This window comes from Coregonus clupeaformis, chromosome 16 (assembly GCF_020615455.1).
Source record: "Coregonus clupeaformis isolate EN_2021a chromosome 16, ASM2061545v1, whole genome shotgun sequence".
Taxonomy (NCBI): Eukaryota; Metazoa; Chordata; class Actinopteri; order Salmoniformes; family Salmonidae; genus Coregonus; species Coregonus clupeaformis.
The window spans coordinates 902,019-925,066 of NC_059207.1; the positions used below are offsets into that span (position 1 = coordinate 902,019).

At 42.4% G+C, this 23,048-nt stretch overlaps 1 protein-coding gene across 1 annotated transcript in view; it reads left to right on the forward strand.

The window, feature by feature from the left end:
• Positions 1-6,230: 6,230 nt before the first annotated feature.
• LOC121559256 (ATP-binding cassette sub-family C member 4) overlaps positions 6,231-23,048 on the forward strand; it is a 52,304-nt gene continuing 35,486 nt past the window's right edge. The window contains exon 1 of the mRNA XM_041872551.2: positions 6,231-6,464. Within this exon, the coding sequence (XP_041728485.1) occupies positions 6,391-6,464 (74 nt within the window). The 5' untranslated portion in view covers positions 6,231-6,390. The remainder of the gene's footprint in view (positions 6,465-23,048) is intronic.

Sequence of the window (23,048 nt, forward strand, 5' to 3'; positions counted from 1 at the left end):
TGGAATTGCCCTGCTTTATTCTTTCTTAATCACAGTGGGGCATGTGTCTAGAAACATAATACAAATTGATGTTGGCCCCTAGGCTTGTCAGCAGCAACTGGGTCAGAAATAGCCTCTGCCCCTGCAGTAAACAAGATCTGGCACAGCAACAGCTGGGGCTCGGGACATATAGCCAGGAGATTGGAGAGAGAGACAAGTCGTTACCACAGCTAACATTTTAACATTCTGATTCTACTTTAAAGGTTTGGTCAGTGAAGATCGGTTACAGCTAAGTGCTTTAGTGTGTCATTAAGTTATGATTGTGTAATTCAATTCAGCAATCATCTGAATGAATTACATTTAATGTCCTATCAGAGGGAGTCTCCTCAGATCAACAAGTGACGTAAGCATTATTATGCAAATTAAGCTACTGCCAGAGAGTTTGTTTTGTTCAAATGCAATGCAATAGTGTCTCCTTTTGTTCCAGGGAGCTATTACTAAAGAAATGCATTCCTCTTCACCTCGCATCTGGAGGCTAGCCTACAGTCCAATTGAAATAATTGGATTGGAATGGCGTTAGGAATGTATGGAATTTATTTTCAGGGCACTAGGCAGCACGATTTAGACAAAATTATGACAGGCTATTAAAACATATTTTACCAAAACATTTCATGCTGCTGTACGTTGCATAGATAGTATAACAACTCTACGCCTACAGTGTGTATGTAAAGCTGTCAAAGCTAATGGGATCTCCGTATAGGGCAGGCCCACTGCACCCGAAATAACATACTGGTAGATTAGAAAGGTAGGCATCTATAGAAAGCAACCTCAGAGGTTACGTGAGAAAATGCAAATGAAAACCGACCACTTGTGCAGTTGAAAACTTCTCACCACTGTGTCAGTTCCTTGTCTCACTGCATCAGTGTTGACATTGCCATGTGCCGCAACATAACTTTGGTTTACGGATATAACCTTGGTTCTCTGAGTAGAGTAACGTGTCGCCAAGCGACTTATGGGAACTCCTTCCCCTTCACGCGATGTGATTGATATGCTTAATATCAAAGATGTTTACATGTCATTATAAAAGGCGGTGTGGCGTGACTTACTGTTTATTACTTCACTCGAACCCCACTGAGGTGGAGGAACGACATGAAAGCTTGGCGACCCGTTACTCTACTCAGAGAAGCAAGGTTACATCCGTAACCCAACGTTCTCGTTTGTTTTCGCAACATGTCACCAAACGACCTATGGGAGAGGCTGTACCAAATGCTGTGGTAGCCATGCTGGTTAAGTGTGCCTTAAATTCTAAATAAATCACAGACAGTGTCACCAGCAAAGCACCCCCACACCATAACACCTCCTCCTCCATGCTTTACGGTGGAAACTACATTTACATTTTTAGTCATTTAGCAGACGCTCTTATCCTATATGCAGAGATCATCCGTTCACCTACTCTGCGTCTCACAAAGACACGGTGGTTGGAACCAAAAATCTCAAATTTGGACTCCAGACCAAAGGATACATTTCCACCGGTCTAATTGCTCGTGTTTCTTGGCCCAAGCAGGTCTCTTATTATTATTGTTTTTTTTGGTTACTACATGATTCCATTTGTTATTTCATAGTTTTGATGGCTTTACTATTATTCTACAATGTAAAACATTGTAAAAAATAAATTAAAACCATTGGATGAGTAGGTGTGTCCAAACCTTTGACTGGTAGTGTATATGCTTGGCATGGCTAGAGTCTTTGAACAACGTGATGGATGTCTCAGTCTATGAAGAACTGAATTTATCAAACTTGGATGAGAACGCCATGGCAGTAGGTGTATGCTCCACACTGAGGTTCCTGCTTGCCCTCTCAAAGATTTCAGACAAGGATATTTTCTGGTCGACTGACTGGTCGATGCTAGAGCTGTGGTACATAGCATCATCATTAGAGTGGACATAGTCTCTGTCATAATAGTAGGAGGCTCTTGTGGACAGTGTCACCCGATTCAACAACCACGCTCCATTCAGAAGTAGGGGTTGGATTTGGTACCGGTGGCGGAAGCCTGGCCATGATGTGCTCGAGGGCAGACTCAGTGGTTGCAATACGACTGTCCAGTGACTTAATCTCCTTGGCATCTCAGTGCGTTGAGCTGTGTGCCCAGGCGAGGATGAGCGATGGCATTTATTGGGCGGTGGATCATGAGAGGAGTGAGACCCGTCAATAGACCTGGAGCATTTGGAATGATCATTGATCTGTGTGGCAGACTCATCTGATGGGAATCCAGAGGCTCCGTATGCAAAGCGCGCAAGTCGAGATTTCAATGCTCTCGTTTTGAATTTCAGACAGTGACTGTAAACATCGTTGATATTTAGCATTTCAATCACATTGAGGAAGGAGTTCCCATAGGTTGTTTGGCGACCCATTACAAAAACGAGAAGAGAACTGCCTGTTACGGAAGTAATTCATTGTAGTCATTACGATCTGTAGAGTTGTTATTTTCTCAAGTTTTCTCGTGACATTCCTGGATTACTCATTACATGAATAAAGTCTGAATTAATCAACAAATACAATAGTCAGTTGAAAAAAGGTTAAGGGTAAAAGACTGTACATACTGTATCTGGCTGTTGGCAAAATCACTACATATCCCATCGAGCCAAGCGGGGAGAAGGTGCCCGTTGTCACAGTTCCGAGACCAGTCAAACGCCCAGCTAACCCTACGCCAATGGCGCCGGTGGATGTCAAAACTGAACTTGGATCCGCGTTAAGTAGCAATGATATCCTTCGCCACCGTCGTCTTACGACATATCTCGAACCAGTCATGACTTCAATAAAACTATACATCATTTAAGTTGCTTTCCAGCGAATTTCTTAGTTACATGTTTGTATAACTAGCAAAGGCGTTTTGAAGTTGAGGGTGCAGTATTTATGACGTTTGGCAATGAGGACGAAAACTAGCATAGTTCAGCTAGCCAGCTAGTTTAGCCCAGTAGCAGTGCGTAAGTATAATCACTGGGGAAGCCAATCCAGCGAAAAAATGCCATATTAACCTATATGTTGTGATAATTGCGTTGTTTGCTCTATAACCTGTTAGTTCATATGCCTTGCCACCGTGATATATAGGCCTAAGGCCGAGACAATAAGACACAGTGGCAGAAATCAATTCAACCACACCTTTGTTTCATCACAAAAGAGAGCAACATCTGTCCGGTGAAGTCCACAAACCATATTGCATGTAACAAACAGTTATATCAGTAGAGGATGCAGAGGGGAAGACGGCTCATAATAATGGCTGGAACAGAGACAATGGAATGGCATCAAACCATGTTTGATGTTTTTGATACCATTCCACTATTCCGCTCCAGCCATTACCACAAGCCCGTCATCCACAATTAAGGTGCCACCAACCTACTGTGAGTTACATGACCTACATTTACATTACATTTTAGTCATTTAGCAGACGCTCTTATCCAGAGCGACTTACAGGAGCAATTAGGGTTAAGTGCCTTGCTCAAGGGCACATTAACGTCATTTAGCAGACGCTCTTATCCAGAGCGACTCACAAATTGGTGCATTCACCCTATAGCCAGTGGGATAACCACTTTACAATTTTTTTTTTGGGGGGGTAGAAGGATTACTTTATCCTATCCCAGGTATTCCTTAAAGAGGTGGGGTTTCAAATGTCTCCGGAAGGTGGTGAGTGACTCCGCTGTCCTGGCGTCGTGAGGGAGCTTGTTCCACCATTGGGGTGCCAGAGCAGCGAACAGTTTTGACTGGGCTGAGCGGGAACTATGTTTCCGCAGAGGAAGGGGAGCCAGCAGGCCAGAGGTGGATGAACGCAATGCCCTCGTTTGGGTGTAGGGACTGATCAGAGCCCGAAGGTACAGAGGTGCTGTTCCCCTCACTGCTCCATAGGCAAGCACCATGGTCTTGTAACGGATGCGAGCTTCAACTGGAAGCCAGTGGAGTGTGCGGAGGAGGGGGGTGACGTGAGAGAACTTGGGAAGGTTGAACACCAGACGGGCTGCGGCATTCTGGATGAGTTGTAGGGGTTTAATGGCACAGGCAGGGAGGCCAGCCAACAGCGAGTTGCAGTAATCCAGACGGGAGATGACAAGTGCCTGGATTAGGACCTGTGCCGCTTCCTGTGTAAGGCAGGGTCGTACTCTCCGAATGTTGTAGAGCATGAACCTGCAGGAGCGGGTCACCGCCTTGATGTTAGCGGAGAACGACAGGGTGTTGTCCAGGGTCACGCCAAGGCTCTTCGCACTCTGGGAGGAGGACACAACGGAGTTGTCAACCGTGATGGCGAGATCATGGAACGGGCAGTCCTTCCCCGGGAGGAAGAGCAGCTCCGTCTTGCCAGGGTTCAGCTTGAGGTGGTGATCCGTCATCCATACTGATATGTCTGCCAGACATGCAGAGATGCGATTCGCCACCTGGTTATCAGAAGGGGGAAAGGAGAAGATTAGTTGTGTATCGTCAGCGTAGCAATGATAGGAGAGGCCATGTGAGGATATGACAGAGCCAAGTGACTTGGTGTATAGGGAGAAAAGGAGAGGGCCTAGAACTGAGCCCTGGGGGACACCAGTGGTGAGAGCATGGTAAAACCTACAACATGGTAAAGCAAGTTAATGTTTTTGACATTTTCGGACTACTAAACAACTATTGATTTAGAACACCGGAGAGTTACTGCAAGTCACAAAGAAAACAGCAGTTGCCTCCACTATTCCAGCATCATTTCAACGTCAACATTTCAGCATCATCAAATCACCTATGCTTAGTCTAATACAGTGACAACTAATACCAAAAACAATTTAGTACAATCAACGTAAGCTAAATATGATGTGGCAGTCCATAGTACTGATTACTGTGTGTGTGTGGGCGAGTTTAACTATTCTTGTGGGGACCAGAAAAATTAGACCAACTGGGGACATTTTGTTGGTCCCCACAAGGTCAAATAGTATTTCTAGGGGGTTTAGGGTTAAGGTTAGAATGAGTGTTAGGGTTAGAATTAGGTTTAGGTTTAGGTTTAGGAGCTAGGGTTGAGGTTAGGTTTTTGGGTTAAGGTTAGGGTTAGGGTAAGTGTACGGGTTAGGGAAAATATGATTTTGAATAGGACTGAATTGTGTGTCCCCACAACTTTAGCTGTACAAGACTGTGTGTCTGTGTGTGTGTGCAAGTATAAAAAACATGTTGACTCACCCTACTTGTAGAGAAATGCCAATGCCATCCTCCTCTCTTTCATGTTGCCGAAACGGTCTATGACTCTGTCATACAGTAGGCCTACACGCTTTTAGTTTTTGTTGTCCTAGGCTACCTGGCTAAAATGCTTGCTCGCTAGCCTAACTTCCTTTCAAGGGCAACGATGCGCCAGGCCAGCTAGTTAACATTAACCTACTAAATCTAGCTACATATTGAATTTCCATCCTCTCAAGCCAGGGGCACAATGTATGAATTTATGGTTGGATCAGAATCACCGTTATAATCATTGGCCAGTCCGGAGAATTAATTAAAACCAGTTCAAATCCTTATCTCCATCCATGGCTAATTTAGGAAAGGGACGATGTTAGCTAGCTAGCCACTGGAGGCCAACGACACAACAAGATGCAACAATTCAAGTTTTCTGTAAACAATGTTTTGCTTTTGATGTGATTGGTGTGAAGCCAAATCCAAACTGGCTTCCCTTGATGCTTTTTTGGTGCGCCAGGACCATTCACAGTTTTGCTCAACGCTGATTGGCTATTGTTTTATTTTGTATCAAGGGAGGCCAAATGCTTGCTGGTTTCATAATAATGGCTGGAATGGAACAAATGGAATGGCATCAAACACATGGAAACCACTGGTTTAGCCAGGGAAACCTTTCTTATTATACCTCAGTGAGAAAACCGGGGGAAACTAGCTCCAGCCTAGTGTGCATGTGCGCCATTCCACTTATTCCGCTCATCATTAACATGAGCCCATTCTCCCCAATTAAGGTGCCACCAATCCTGTGATGAATACACACCACTGGTTTAGCCAGGGAAACCCGTTCTTATTATACCTCAGTCGGAAAACCAGCTCGGGACACTAGACTTATTCAGGATACCTTTTGTATTTTTTATGGCCTGATATCAGGAGCTGGCGGCGAAAAGTTTGATTAAACAATTCAGAGACCGAAACAAATAAATCAGATTACTTATTTATATGTAAGTATAGCAAATCAATATACAATCCCGAAATCAGCTGTAACTGTTACTCGTCAAACAAAGCTTAAAACGATGTTTTAGTGAACCCTGAATACAATACCAATTTGTAAGTCGCTCTGGATAAGAGCGTCTGCTAAATGTAAATGTACAGAAAATGAATGGTGAATTCTGGACACAGTAGACTCCTCCTCCTCACAACTCTTATTATTTACACATTTTGGCGTGGTGTCATAACACAATGGAACAACTGAAGAAAGATGTTAAATTTAATCCATCAACAACAGCCAATTTATTTTCACGGGTGTTTTTCTGGTAAGTATACAACTTTGTTTACAGTTAACACTGTAGCTCGTTCTGGCAATCTACTCCGATTTCAGAGCACTCGTCTGAGTGTGCCAGAGCTCAGAATAACTGGAATTTACAAACGCTCAACACCGGTTGAGTATGGCAAGCGTCAATAAACGTAGGCAAAAAAAAGCGTAATTTAATTGTTGCCAGCATAAAACATAAAAAACAGCCTAACCAGCTCTGCTTGGTCGAGTAAAATGGTCAGACTGAGGTCTTCTCTCATTTATGTCTGGAAGTAGCTAGCAAGTTAGCCAACGTTAGCTTAGGTGCCGTTGTGAGGTCAGAACGCTCGGATCAACCCTACACCTCGGCCAGAGCGTCCAGTGTGAGCTCTGGAGAGGGAAATGCTCTGAATTTACAAAGGACAATTTGACAACGCTCTGAATTTACGAACGCCCTGTGGGCACTCTGCCACTCCAGATTGAATTTACGAACACACCCTATGTTTTCTATGGAAAATAATGTACAACGTGGAAGGTGTGTATGGAGATCAGATACCTGACAAAAGGTTGAACGTTAGGATTGTAAAAAAAATCCATATGTAAATTGTTAGGATCGTAAGAAAAGCCATGCGTGAAACATGAACGTAAACGTGAAATGTAATCTGTGAACATAAAACACCATGTTACGATTACGGACTAACATTTTAGGCTTGAACAAATCTTGTGTTGAAATTCTGACGTGCAAATTACCTTTCTGAGTTTTGGCACTGGAGTCTTTGCTACGAAACTTTTTTTAAAATATAATATTTTTATATTTATTTCATCACTCAAAATCTTGCCAAAGCATATTCTGTAGGAGGGGTTAATATGAATTTTAAATAATTTGACATGATTTATATGAATCGGGTCATGAACATATGGACTTTGAAATGAACAAGGGAGAGGTTAAACATAGGCTAAATCTGGCATAAGCTTATTCCCACATATTACAATAACTCTGTTGCAGTGGTATTAGGTAGTCTCCTTATAGGCTATTCCCTCCATCGCGACACTGCTGCCCAGTTGAAGAGCTTGTGAACTCCATGCAGCATCACAGCATCATGCGCCTTCGGGAAAAGCACCCCTCAGTCTCAGAAGATGCCCTTCTGGAGGCATGCATTCATAGAGTCATTATACCCTAATGTAGGTCTATTTGTCTACTAGCCAAATAAAGTGCAGAGCATGCATGATGCGTGCAACGCGTCATTCCAACATATTAGAACATTTAATTCATCCTTCATTCACTTCAATCAGTCAGTATGTCATCCATTCAGTAATTTGTCTGAGTTGCAATGAGAACTAAATCAAAGAGAATAGAACAGTCTTATCCATTTGTTTATTGAAATCCATGTCTATTCCAAATTATCAGAATGCTCAAGTTCTTTAGCCTTTCACTTTAATAATTCAATGTTTAATTTAGGCCTATCCAAATAAAAAATAGGCCTTCAACGTGTAGGCATTGCAATTTAGGCTATCATTTGGGTACTGGTGTCTTGTGGATTAATTTTAGAACTCTTTGTGTTTTATAACTGTTTTTATTATAGGGCTCCCTTTAAAAATAGACCCTAGCTCACAGGCCTCTAAAAATAGCCTCTAAATAATTTTTAAAACTAAATTGTTGAAGAAGCATGTGCAGTGTCTGATAGGGAAAACAGATCTGGCAATAAGAATAGGCTATAGATAGTCTTGACCATTTTGGACCCCTTGGCTATTTCGCTCAGGATAGGTTATAGCAAAGACTTAATCAATATTTAGTTTAGTCTCATTTATTGATATGGATATAGCCTCTGTGTGATGGGGTTGTGCAACACAAATTGCTATAACAAGCCTACATACAGAGTGGAATTCACTAATACAACAGTCAAAATGCCTATTATAAGGCCTACAGTCTGTGCTCTCAAATACTGGAAAAAGTGTGATTCATTAGGTAACATGATCACCACAAGGGAAAGGGGATACCTAGCCAGTTGTACAACTGAATGCATTCAACTGAAACGTGTCTTCCGCATTTAACCCAACCCCTCTGAATCAGAGAGGTGCGGGGAGCTGCCTTAAATCGACATCCACGTCATCGTCATTACTTTCTATTTTGCAGCTCATGCGGTTATTCTAGACAAGGCTCTTCTGTGTCTTTATCATTCTCACAAGTCATTTGCTGAAGGCCCAAGCCTATACTACGTCATCTACTGGTATAACGTTGTTATTGAATGCAGTTTTAAAACAAGCTCTAAACTTTGTTATTTTGGAAATGAAACCGGAAGCTGCAAAGCAACTCTAACGTCTGGGCTATAATGTAATATCTTATGTTGTTCTTGTCTATTACTGTTCTGTACTTTGTCATGTATTTTTACGTTTTATGTGGACCCCAGGAAGAGTAGCTGTGGCATGTGCAGTAGCTAATGGGGATCCTCATAAACTCAACTTCTATAACATGGCTATAATTTAACACATTTGCCGCAAGAAATGTGTTCAGTTGTAGGCTGAAATGTGTTCAACATCCACTGAAGTAGCTAGCAAGTTTACTAGATAGCTACAGTAGTTGCCTTGGTAACCAAACAAACAGACCTGCTAGTTTAGCTAACCCAAATCATCAGTCCTAACTTGCTATTATGAAAGTCAATAAAACGTCACAATAATGTGCAGAGCATTCAATTTGCCTGCTGGGGGGCAAGGAGACACCCAGCTCTGCTACGCTGGACAAAAGGAACACCTATGTGAGAATGCTGTTCATTGACTACAGCTCAGCGTTCAACACCATAGTGCCCACAAAACTCATCACTAAGCTAAGGACCCTGGGACTAAACACCTCCCTCTGCAACTGGATCCTGGACTTCCTGAGTGGCTGCCCCCAGGTGGTAAGGGTAGGCAACGACACATCTGCCACGCTGATCCTCAACACTGGGGCCCCTCAGGGGTGCGTGCTTAGTCCCCTCCTGTACTCCCTGTTCACATCACCAACAAACTATCATGGTCCAAACACTCCAAGACAATTGTGAAGAGGACACGACAACACCTTTTCTCCCTCAGGAGACTGAAAAGATTTGGCATGGGTCCCCATATCCTTAAAAAGTTCTACAGCTGCACCATCGAGAGCATCCTGACCGGTTGCATCACCGCCTGGTATGGCAACTGCTCGGCATCTGAACGTAAGGTGCTACAGGGGGTAGTGTGTACGGCCCAGTACATCACTAGAGCCAAGCTTCCTGACATCCAGGACCTACAGTGGGGAAAAAAGTATTTAGTCAGCCACCAATTGTGCAAGTTCTCCCACTTAAAAAGATGAGAGAGGCCTGTAATTTTCATCATAGGTACACGTCAACTATGACAGACAAATTGAGAGAAAAAAATCCAGAAAATCACATTGTAGGATTTCTAATGAATTTATTTGCAAATTATGGTGGAAAATAAGTATTTGGTCACCTACAAACAAGCAAGATTTCTGGCTCTCACAGACCTGTAACTTCTTCTTTAAGAGGCTCCTCTGTCCTCCACTCATTACCTGTATTAATGGCACCTGTTTGAACTTGTTATCAGTATAAAAGACACCTGTCCACAACCTCAAACAGTCACACTCCAAACTCCACTATGGCCAAGACCAAAGAGCTGTCAAAGGACACCAGAAACAAAATTGTAGACCTGCACCAGGCTGGGAAGACTGAATCTGCAATAGGTAAGCAGCTTGGTTTGAAGAAATCAACTGTGGGAGCAATTATTAGGAAATGGAAGACATACAAGACCACTGATAATCTCCCTCGATCTGGGGCTCCACGCAAAATCTCACCCCGTGGGGTCAAAATGATCACAAGAACGGTGAGCAAAAATCAAAGAACCACACAGGGGGACCTAGTGAATGACCTGAAGAGAGCTGGGACCAAAGTAACAAAGCCTACCATCAGTAACACACTACGCCGCCAGGGACTCAAATCCTGCAGTGTCAGACGTGTCCCCCTGCTTAAGCCAGTACATGTCCAGGCCCGTCTGAAGTTTGCTAGAGTGCATTTGGATGATCCAGAAGAGGATTGGGAGAATGTCATATGGTCAGATGAAACCAAAATATAACTTTTTGGTAAAAACTCAACTCGTCGTGTTTGGAGGACAAAGAATGCTGAGTTGCATCCAAAGAACACCATACCTACTGTGAAGCATGGGGGTGGAAACATCATGCTTTGGGGCTGTTTTTCTGCAAAGGGACCAGGACGACTGATCCGTGTAAAGGAAAGAATGAATGGGGCCATGTATCGTGAGATTTTGAGTGAAAACCTCCTTCCATCAGCAAGGGCATTGAAGATTAAACGTGGCTGGGTCTTTCAGCATGACAATGATCCCAAACACACCGCCCGGGCAATGAAGGAGTGGCTTCGTAAGAAGCATTTCAAGGTCCTGGAGTGGCCTAGCCAGTCTCCAGATCTCAACCCCATAGAAAATCTTTGGAGGAAGTTGAAAGTCCGTGTTGCCCAGCGACAGCCCCAAAACATCACTGCTCTAGAGGAGATCTGCATGGAGGAATGGGCCAAAATACCAGCAACAGTGTGTGAAAACCTTGTGAAGACTTACAGAAAACGTTTGACCTGTGTCATTGCCAACAAGGGGTATATAACAAAGTATTGAGAAACTTTTGTTATTGACCAAATACTTATTTTCCACCACAATTTGCAAATAAATTCATAAAAAATCCTACAATGTGATTTTCTGGATTTATTTTTCTAATTTTGTCTGTCATAGTTGACGTGTACCTATGATGAAAATTACAGGCCTCTCTCATCTTTTTAAGTGGGAGAACTTGCACAATTGGTGGCTGACTAAATACTTTTTTCCCCCACTGTATATATACCAGGCGGTGTCAGAGGAAGGCCCAAAAAATTGTCAAAGACTCCAGTCACCCAAGTCAGACTGTTCTCTCTGCTACCGCACGGCAAGCGGTACCGGAGCACCAAGTCTAGGACCAAAAGGCTCCTTAACAGCTTCTATCCCCAAGCCATTAGACTGCTGTTAACAATTAATCAAATGGCCACCCGGACTATTTACATTGACCCCACTCCTTTGTTTTTACACTGCTGCTATTCGCTGTTTATTATCTATGCATAGTCAATTTACAAATTACCTCGACTAACCTGTACCCCTGCACATTGACTCGGTACCCTTGTATATAGCCTCGTTATTGTTATGTAATTTTCTTGTTACTTTTTAAAAACACTTTAGTTTATTTAGTAAACATTTTCTTAACTATTTCTTGAACTGCATTGTTGGTTAATGGCTTGTAAGTAAGCATTTCACGGTAAGGTCTGCACCTGTCGTATTCGGCGCATGTGACAAATAACATTTGATTTGACAACACCAGTTGCTGACAGGTGTATAAAATCGAGCACACAGCCATGCAATCTCCATAGACAAACATTGGAGAGCTCAGTGACTTTCAACGTGGCACCGTCATAGGATTCCACTTTTCCAACAAGTCAGTTCGTCTAATTTCTGCCCTGCTAGAGCTGCCCCGTGCTGTCAACGGCTCAGCCGCAAAGTGGTAGGCCACACAAGCTCACAGAACGGGACCAGCAAGTGCTGAAGCGCGTAAAAATTGTCTGTCCTCGGTTGCAACACTCACTACCGAGTTCCAAACTGCCTCTGGAAGCAAGGTCAGCACAACACAAGCCTAAGATCACCATGTGCAAGGCCAAGCTTCGGCTGGAGTGGTGTAAAGCTTGCCACAATTGGACTATGGAGTTTTTAAAGTTTGGTGGAGGAGGAATAATGGGATGGGGCTGTTTTTCATGGTTCGGGCTAGGCCCCTTAATTCCAGTGAAGGGAAATGTTAACGCTACAGCATTCAATGACATTCTAGACAATTCTGTGCTTCCAACTTTATGGCAACAGTTTGGGGAAGGCCCTTTCCTGATTCAGCATGACAACACCCCTGTGCACAAAATAAGGTCCATACAGAAATGGTTTGTCGAGAACGGTGTGCAAGAACTTGACTGGCCTGCACAGAGCCCTGACCTCAACCCCATCGAACACCTTTGGGATGAATTGGAACGCTGACTGCAAGCCAGGCCTAATTGCCCAACATCAGTGCCCGACTTCACTTAATGCTCTTGTGGCTGAATGGAAGCAAGTCCATGCATCAATGTTCCAACATCTAGTGGAAAGCCTTCCAAGAGGAGTGGAGGCTGTTTTAGCAGCAAAGGGGGGACCAACTCCATATTAATGCCCATGATTTTGGAATGAGATCTTTGATGAGCAGATGTCCACATACCTTTGGTCATGTAGTGTATTATCAACCTCTTGAAGCACCCTGGTCTCAGAGCATTTCGTGTTTTGTAGATAAATCCGCACACTCCACTGGCTTCCAGTTGAAGCTCGCATCTGTTACAAGACCATGGTGCTTGCCTATGGAGCTGTGAGGGGAACGGCACCTCCGTACCTTCAGGCTCTGATCAGTCCCTACACCCAAACGAGGGCATTGCGTTCATCCACCTCTGGCCTGCTGGCTCCCCTTCCTCTGCGGAAGCATAGTTCCCGCTCAGCCCAGTCAAAACTGTTCGCTGCTCTGGCACCCCAATGGTGGAACAAGCTCCCTCACGACGCCAGGACAGCGGAGTCACTCACCACCTTCCGGAGACATTTGAAACCGCACCTCTTTAAGGAATACCTGGGATAGGATAAAGTAATCCTCCCCCCCCCCCAAAAAAATAAATAAATAAATAAAAAGAAAGTGAAGTGGTTATCCCACTGGCTATAGGGTGAATGCACCAATTTGTAAGTCGCTCTGGATAAGAGTAAATGTAAATGTAAATTCGAGACACTCCATTTAGTATGATATGTTATATTTTGTATGGATGTATTCATTTGTGGATGTCCATCATCCATTTCGGATGATATGTTACGAATTGAAGTTTATATAATATGTTACGAATTGCAATTCGTACAATATGTTACAAATTTGCAAAATGTACAACATTTTACAAATTAGAAAAATGTATGATATGCTACAAATTCCAATTTGTTGTAGCTAATTGTAGCTAGCTGGCTAAAGTTAGCTAGCTGGCTAACGTTAGCTAGGCTAGGGGTTAAGGTCAGGGGAAGGGTTAGATAAAAAGTAGTAAGTAGTTGAAAAATGGCTAATTAGCTAAAATGCTGAAGTTGTCTGTGATGAGATTCAAACAGGCAACCTTTGGGTTGCTAGATTATCCCCGACCAACCACCCTCCTTTAGATTTTGTTTTAAGTAACCTTCTGTCTTATGTAACCATACCAAACGTAACATATACTCATTTGAGTGTCCCTGATTTACATTTACTATGTTACGTCTAGCCTATGAGATCAGGCTGCTTGAAGAGCATAGTCAGAACTACACATTTCCAATTATTCCATGCAAAACAATTGTACACATTTAGCTCTATCAGAGTTATACAGCAAATAACTGCATGATTTTTATGATCAGTAAACATCAATTGATCATGTAATTACAGATACATGAGGGTAGCCTCAAGATATCTTTCAATATTGGCCACCATTAATTGGATTTTTGAACCAATTCTTGCTTAGGGCCCCCAAAAGGCTAGAGCCGGACCTGACCATGTCAAATTGGCTAGCTAGCTAATAAAAGATCATGTCAATATTGCTAGTTAACAAGCTAATGTAGTGTCGAGATAACGATGCTAATTATGCTGTGATGACAAGAAATCCGCTAACACTGTCCTCGATTATAATAGTTTAATACATCAAAGATTTCAGCGCCAATTTACAGACTTCTGCAGACATCTGGAGAACAACTGTCCCAATCTCTAATATGTTGTTACTCTCCGTCCTTTGTCCCAACCATAGTATTTATAATCTGTAACATGATATGGGTGGTGTACCCTACAGACCAATCCCAGGACGCCACATAACAGACTTCCTCTGTTTTAGGGTGCCCCTATAGAAATGCTCTCCAGATGCTTCCGCAAGCTGAGTCAACTTCCTCTAACACACCATTTGCAAACATCAGCAAAGTCATAAACTGTTTAGACACTACATATTTCCCCCCTTCGAGACTAATTTAAGTCTCGAAAACAAAAAGAATAGGATTATTACAAATAACAATTTCTCTTATTGAGTAACTTTAACAATAAACCAACATTTATGGAGAGTAAACACATTTTTCTATGGAGTGTAAATACATTTCTGTGAAATATGAACAAATCTTTATGGAGTGTAAATACATTTCTATGAAATATGAACAAATCTTTATGGAGTGTGAGAGCGAAAAACCTGTCTGGCAGCTTTCTTTCCAAATATCCATCAATCAATCAAGACAGTAAAATTCTCTCACGGCCCTTCTGCCCCAGGCAACCACTTAAGTACTCCAGATCAATTCATAAATCTTTATCAATGCATTTTAAACTATGATGCAATTGAATACACCTGAAAGCCTCAGAAAACAAAATACAATCAAAAATGTCCACATTCAGGCTAGTCGACCCATCGGACCCTCCTGTGGATTCTCTCTGTCCCTGCCTAGACCCAATATCCCTAAGCATCCACGAAATAAACAAAAACATCTGAGATCCTCACATGTACTCAACAACAGAAACCATCATTCTTCAAAAATTAATACAGAAAGAATATGACACAAATTATGTATTACACATGCAAATATGTCTATATATCATTGCAGACACTGGAATGTAGTCCACTACACTGCATCTCCTCAGCAGTTTCGACTTTCAATGCAACGTCGATGATGGAATCTGAACATTTCCACACCTTACTTGTTCCACTTCCTCCAGTCCTTTCATATTGTCCATGTTTGAGTATTTGAATCCCCTCTACACATTCCCCCATATGCTTCTGGAAGAAAAGAAAAGACCAAACAGTATCTTTTGCAAAACAACACATCAATATCAACAATAATATAAAAATGATATATAAAATGAATCACATTCCATTTCCCCCCTTTGATTCATAACAAAATACTAAATATCACAATAATATGTAAAAACATGTGAAAAATGATCGGATATTCAAAATTGATATCTATCCATCAATACTCCATCCAGTCCCACTTGTTTATCTCCATCTAGATCAGTAACAGTTAACAACTGCATCTGAGTGTTGTCTCCAGGCATCACAACTCTAACCCATCTCAATATCATAGCCTTCGCAAAAGTCAATAACAAATTACAAAAGCAAAACATCACACACAGCGCTATAAGAGCTGCTACTAAAATCTGAACTATCACTGCTCCCACTGGGCCCAACTGATCTTGCAACCAAGCCTTCGCTGACCATCCAGCTCCTTCAGATCTACCAAACGCATCCCTTATATTCTTCAATGCATCTATAACACTAGTGATATTATCGGAACTATCGGTGATCAAAGTATAACAATCATCCCCTGTCAAGTTCATAGCCAAACATAAGCCACCTTGTTTTGCTAAAATATAGTCAAGAGCCATGTCATGTTTCAACAGCGTCAGTCTGTGACTTCTTTGAGTATTTGACAGAAGGTTAAACCCTCTTATCGTTTCATTTGTAAAACCCTGCAAAGTATAGGTAATATTATCAATGTGATCTGCCAAAAATGTTACACCATACCATGGAAAAAGTCCAAGTCCCCACTTCTCTCCTAGACTTATCCTCCAATGGTAGGCTTCCAGACTATGACATTTCTTCATTTCCCTTTTCACCCTATTTCCAAACCTAGAATCAGATTTATCTGTATCCGGTGCTTCCCCTCTTTGAATGGTAAAAACCTCATATGGAAGCTTCAACGTCGACATGTAACAACATCCTGTCCATCCATAGGGTAAGAATATATATGCTTTATCACCACAAACCCCAGATGTTTCTAAAATTCCCAATAGTCACATTACCAGGCAAAAGCTGATCTTTCACCATCAAAGTCCTGCTCTTCTTACTAAATTGAACATAAAAAGTTACATTATATTTTTCATTACTAACCTTACGTTCATGCTTACCTAAAGTCATCATATAATCATCACAATCTCATATTCCCCTAAACATACCCTGTCCATCATATGTTTTATTTTAACAAAAACAGCTTTTAGCCCTCACGGGTTTCACCTCCAATGCTTCAGGAATCGCTGTTAACTGATTTTCCTTCCGATCTAACAAATTCACATAGGGTAATTCATTTAACCAAGAACACTTAAATCTAGGCCTAAACAAATGCTTCGACAACGACATTATTATATCTGTTAATGATTGTTGCTGATACAACAGTCATGATAAAGCATAAGATTGACACGTACTTGATAGACGTTGAGCCACCGTCTCTAAGATGTAACCCCATGTGCCTGGTGCTGGAATTCTCAACAGACATGGACCCTCAAGATTCCTCACTGATCTTACAGAATGAGTTAACTGCTGGAACCATAGATTCCTACCTGCCCATCCATCTTTAATTTGCAAAACAGAAGAATCAAATCCATATGCCTTCCATTTAGTTTCTCTCTTCCCTAACGAGCGGTATTGATCAGATATATCTTCTTGTCTTCCATCAAAATCAAAGAACTCATCCTGTACCTCCATGATAGTATTCTGCACTATTTCAGATGAATCTACATCATTCTCTACTACCATCTGCTGTCCTATTTCAACACTATCCTTACTACCATTCACAGCACTCTCCGTATCATAAACTTCTGAGTCACTCTTACTACATCCTTTAGTTTCAGAAAAGTTGTTGTTGGTGTCTGTGTCACCTTTCCAAAATGTATTATCGCCGTCGTAACATTAATCTCTTTCAATGTTACTGTTAAAATAGTTGCTTTAGTTGATGTATTAACACTCTTAATTATTTCCAGTTGCAAAGTGACAGATGTCCTCTGTGTATTATTTACTATTGGAGTGGCTACTGTAATATACTTCTCCTGAACTTCTTTGGTGACTGTGGAAACTTCAACAGACTTTAAATCTTCCATCATAAGCTTCACCTTACGAGTTACATAGCCTTTTAACCAATAATTCTTAACCGGAACAAATTTTAACGCTGGCTCTAAATAAGTACACATAAATTCTCCCTGATCTTCCCCTGTAACATTACGCAAAATAAGTGAGCAATCACTCATAACCCTCTTCCACTTCATATCGTTGTACAAAATATACTTCCTTTGACTAGGGGGCACAGCTTCTACTTCTGGTCCTGATAACAACACTTCTTCTCCATAATTATCTCTCCACGTGGGAGGAATGTCACCACTAGTCTCACTACATTAACTCTCACTCCCAACTCTAATCCCTCACTTTCAAACTGTGGATTATAGAAAATACATTTATAATCACCTTGATCCTCCTGCTGGGAATTGTACACATAGAGACTGCAATCACCCTCAATCTTCAGTCTTCTCTTATCATTCAGCAACGCATACTTTCTCAATGCAACTGCTCCTAACAGATCTAAACTCCTACCATATCTATCTTCCCACTGAACTCTAAATTTCCCTTCACCACTGTTCTCTCTCATGCACTTACATGGGAGCTGAGCTGACTGTCCTAGAGTTACTTCAACCCTAGTTTTCATAAAGTTTTTTAGTCTGACTTTTCCCCCAATTTTTTCAAAAACCATTTCACTGATTTATCCACAAATTCCTTTCCCACTAATTTGAGGATATTTGATCGGGAAGTCCCCACCTGCTCATGACTTCTTTACACAAAAACTTGGCAACCGATCGAGCATCTTTTAGCTTAGTTGGACATCCTATGCACCTCTTGGTGTAGGAATGTAACCAAGAATAACAGTCACAACCCTGTAAACATGATTTTTCTGACAGATTGTGCACCTGCCTATGACATAGTCAACCTATTCAAGCAAATATGGTTCCCAAAAACCATACTCCTTTGTGATCTTTCTCCTAACCTCCCCCCTTGCAACATTAGCTAACCCATGTGCTTCCTGAATCATCAGACCTAATAGGTCTAGAGGCGCTACTATCAACCCCTCATGGTTTCTCCAAAGACAACAAATATTCTAGAACTTGTTGCAACATCTCCTCTTTCATAGGGTCTTAATCCATCTTCACACTGCAAATAGATTCATGTGTCATCCGTACAGCTTATGGCTCTCCTTGTCCTTGAGCCAAAATCATTATTTTGAGAAATCGCTGATCTTCACTCCTCCAAATCCCCAAATTCTCTTTCATCAGTACGAAAAAAACTTTCTCTGCTTCTGTCATCATTTCTTCTATTTGCTTCTGCTCATAGCCTTCAGAAACCAACAAGGTCACATGTGGCACACTCTTCTCAATCTCCAATTCTTTATCCAGATAATCGTCTGTGTTTATCTTCATAGCTGCTCCTTGTGGTCCTAAAATTATGCAACATGAGCTGAGTTGAACTTTCTTTGGTTGATGACTCAACCATTCCTCTGAGTTCGATTGGGTAGCATTCTTGAAATACTTGAGCGTACAATGAAATGGATATTCCCGAAGCCTCGCATCTGGCATATTTTCCCCAATAAATTTCTCCCATATCTTAGCCTGCTTCAAAAAATCTTCACTGAGATTTCCAATCCAGAATACTGTAGAAGAATCCATCTCTGTCATCATCAACAATTGGTAAACCTTTTCCTTTGGCACTTCTACCAGACAGCCGTCTGGTGTACATTTTATTTTACAATTCAATCTACACAATGCATCTCTTCCCAACAATGCAATAGGTGTATGTTCTGATACCAGTATGGGTATTGTAATTTTCTGATTTTTATAGCAGAGCTCAATTGGTTCCATAAGAGGAATCAGCTGTTTCACTCCCTCAAATCCCTGTCCTAATTAGTTTATTGGACATAGTGAGATGTGTAACATCTTCATGCCTAACACAGGTAAAAGCAGCTCCGCTATCCGCCATCACTTCCAATGGTTGGTTGTTTATTTTCACCTCAATTGTTGGATCTTTTTCCCGGTCCTGATGCTACCAGCTGACAACCCCTTTCGGATCTTCTGGGCACCTCTAGAATCCTTGCTCCTGGCCCCTATAAGGGTTCACCTGTCCTCCAGATGATCTTGACTTGCCCTTGTAACTTCCTCTGAAATTCCCTCTGGTGTTTCCTCCTGGCCCATTACACTCACAGGCAAAGTCACCAACCTGTCCACAATTATAACACACTTCTGAAGATTGCTGGAAGTATGGCTTAAATCTTCCTCCTCTTCCTCTTTCTAAGCCTTCTCGTCCTCTTCCTCTCCAATTCTGTGTCTGTCCAGCGACTGGCTGTGGATATGAAACAACTGGTACCGCTATTGGTGGCTGATACAATTGCGGTTGGAACTGGTCCGGTTGAAGCTGTGGCAGTGATTGTTGATTTGGTGCACACTGATTCTGCATAACCAAAGCTTGTTTCTTCTCCTTCTTATTCTCCACCAGTTGTATTTCATTGAGTTTTCTGAGAGTTTCTTGGTCCTGTTCTTTCTGGTTGTGTTCCTTTTTCCTGTACAGATCCACTTGATGGGCTATATGATCTGTATAGACACCTTTTGTCGTGCTTCCAAGTCCAACCACCTCTGCCAGTTTGCTCCTTACTGGTGAGGGCAGTCCCATCTGCAGTTTAGCTCTCAAAATTGACTGCTCAATTTGACTCACATCTGGATCATTTCCGGTAATATTTCTCCACACTTGATGAACTCTTGACACATAGGCTCTCGGATTTTCTTGTTGTCCTAGTGGGTCAATCAGAATGTTGTCAGGATGCACATTTGTTGGAAACGTATCTTTCAGTGCTCTCCACAGCCGATTTCTACTTGCAGCCAACAATTCAGGGTCATTCACCGCAGTCCCCACATATCTATTAAGTCCAGCTCTCTGAAAAATGTATTCCATATCTGGAATCCCAAGGAGATTAGCCAAAAGTCTCTTAATGTCTCCTATGGCAGACTGTGTTCCCACCGTTGTCACGATCGTTCATGGATGAAGATACGGACCAAGGCGCAGCGTGATAAGCGTACATCTTTTATTTCGTACACAACATACGAACAAAACAACAAAACGAAACGATACGTGAAGTCCTGAGGTTATAACACAACAAACCTTTACTGATCAAGATCCCACACCGACTAGTGCCAAACAGGCTGCCTAAGTATGGTCCCCAATCAGAGACAACAAGATACAGCTGCCTCTGATTGGGAACCACCCTGGCCAACATAGATCTAAACGATCTAGAACATCAACATAGAAAATATAACACAGAAACTACACACCCTGGCTCAACATTTCAGAGTCCCCAGAGCCAGGGCGTGACAGTACCCCCCCTCCCCCCCAAAGGCGCGGACTGCGACCGCGCCACACAAATACAACCGGGTAGGGGCCGGGTGGGCATTCCACCTCGGAGGCGGATCCGGCTCCGGGCGTGACCACCACCCTTTCTCCACCTCCCCGTTGCGCCCCCGGTCCAGTCCGGCCCCGCTCACCGGTGGAACAGGCACGGGCCGTGCCGGACTGGACACACGCACCACTGGCTCGGTGCGGGGAGCAGGAACGGGCCGGACCGGGCTGACGACGCGCACCACTGGCTTGGTGCGGGGAGCAGGAACAGGCCGGACCGGGCTGGCGACGCGCACCACTGGCTTGGTGCGGGGAGCAGGAACAGGCCGCACCGGGCTGACGACGCGCACCACTGGCTTGGTGCGGGGAGCAGGAACGGGCCGGACCGGGCTGACGACGCGCACCACTGGCCAGGTGCGGGGAGCAGGAACACCCTGGCTCAACATTTCAGAGTCCCCAGAGCCAGGGCGTGACAACCGTAATTTCTTCCAATTTTGAAATCCAAGGATATGCTCCATCTTGAAGAGTAGGCAGCTTCTCAAATATATCTGACATATCGGTATTCTGCAAAGGCTTATACTCTAGGTTCTGTCCTCGAATTATCACTGGCATCATCTTCTTACTTGTGCTCTCTTTCCTTGGCCTCAATGTATACTTCTTCTCCAATTCTTGGGATCCTTTTCTCAGCAGTTTTTTCTTCTGTATCTTCAGCTTCTTGAGTTGTTCTTTCAGTTCTCTTACTTCTTCTAAATTATTCGCCTTATCCAGGCATGATACGCATCGGTTATATATTGATATCTCTTTCTATTTGATATCTCTTTCTATTTCTTCTGTGCTAGTCATTGTAGGATAAAATCCTCTTGAATATGAAGCACCTTTAATCTCCAAATCTTCATCGCTTTCTCCATCTTCACTTTCATCAGAGATCGAATCTCTTACTTCTTCTTCCAACTTCCATCACCCCTTCTTTCCTCTCTTGCCAACCTCCATCTGATCACAGGGTCATATCCACCCATGATCTCTTCTAAATCACTCTGATCATCATCATCATCATCTTCAAGTTCCATCCTCTTGAACCTCACTCCACCCTTAGTTTCCAGACATCTCGTTTCTTCTTACTTTTGGAGTTTGGATTCATCTTTATGGTCGTTTCTGCTTGTCCTCTCTCTATTATACAAGCACTTTCATTATGTTGATGACGTCTGGGTTAAGAGTCCCTTCCACTAGCCATGGTTCTTCAATGTCAGGCCAACGTTTATTCAATTTTCCAGATAACCTTGCAATACCATTAACTAGAGGATTACTATTTTCTACTACATCAACAGGAGTAATTACTTTCATAGTTTTGATGTCCTTTTTCCCCATTGTAACAACTCTTTTATATTCCTTTATTGTGAATGATTTTATTATTTTAGACTATGTAGCTCCCTTTTTTTTCTCCTCTTAATTAATTAACCAATTAATTAATTAATCAATTAATCACACACACAATTCAAGAGGAATGTATCCGTTCCTACGGTCCTCTAAAGCATGCTACCGTCGTTCCTTATTTTTCATTGTTCCTAAATTTATGTTACCTCGTGTTTGCAGATATCCAATGAGAGGTTACTTCGAACATATACCTCGTCAACTATAAGTCGAGAGGTAACTTGCAACCGAATGTATCTACCACAATCTCCAGTTCCCAGAACTGACCTCAAAAATCAACCTAGTGAGTTTTCAGGATTTTCGGCCCATCCTAATGATCGCCTCGATTGAGGGCTTTCATAGATCAACGACGTCCTAATTTGTATAAATGTTTCCTTAGTTCCTGGCCTTTCTCCTTCATTGTATTCTTTTTGAATTTTATTCAAGCAAAATATCCCTGTGTCCAGTATTATCAATTCCTATAGACACTCCCCCCTGTTTGCGTTGCTATCAACGCAAACAAATTTAGAAATTTAGAACGGATTCTCATCACACAGCAAATAACAGCAAAGCGCACACATAAGTCCTTTGACGGTGCAGTCTTTCAACGCACACACACACACAAGCACACGAACTGACCAGCGCCCAAAGTTTGTGAGAAAGCTCACCGTACCTGCATGCCTCTTGAGCGGGAGTCAGCTCGGCGCCCATGAATGGAACGCTGAGAAAAGACGCAACACGGCCTAAATTCCTCGTCGCCGTTAATGTAGCGTCGAGATAACGATGCTAATTATGCTGTGATGACAAGAAATCCGCTGACACTGTCCTCGATTATAATAGTTTAATACATCAAAGATTTCAGCGCCAATTTACAGACTTCTGCAGACATCTGGAGAACAACTGGCCCAATCTCT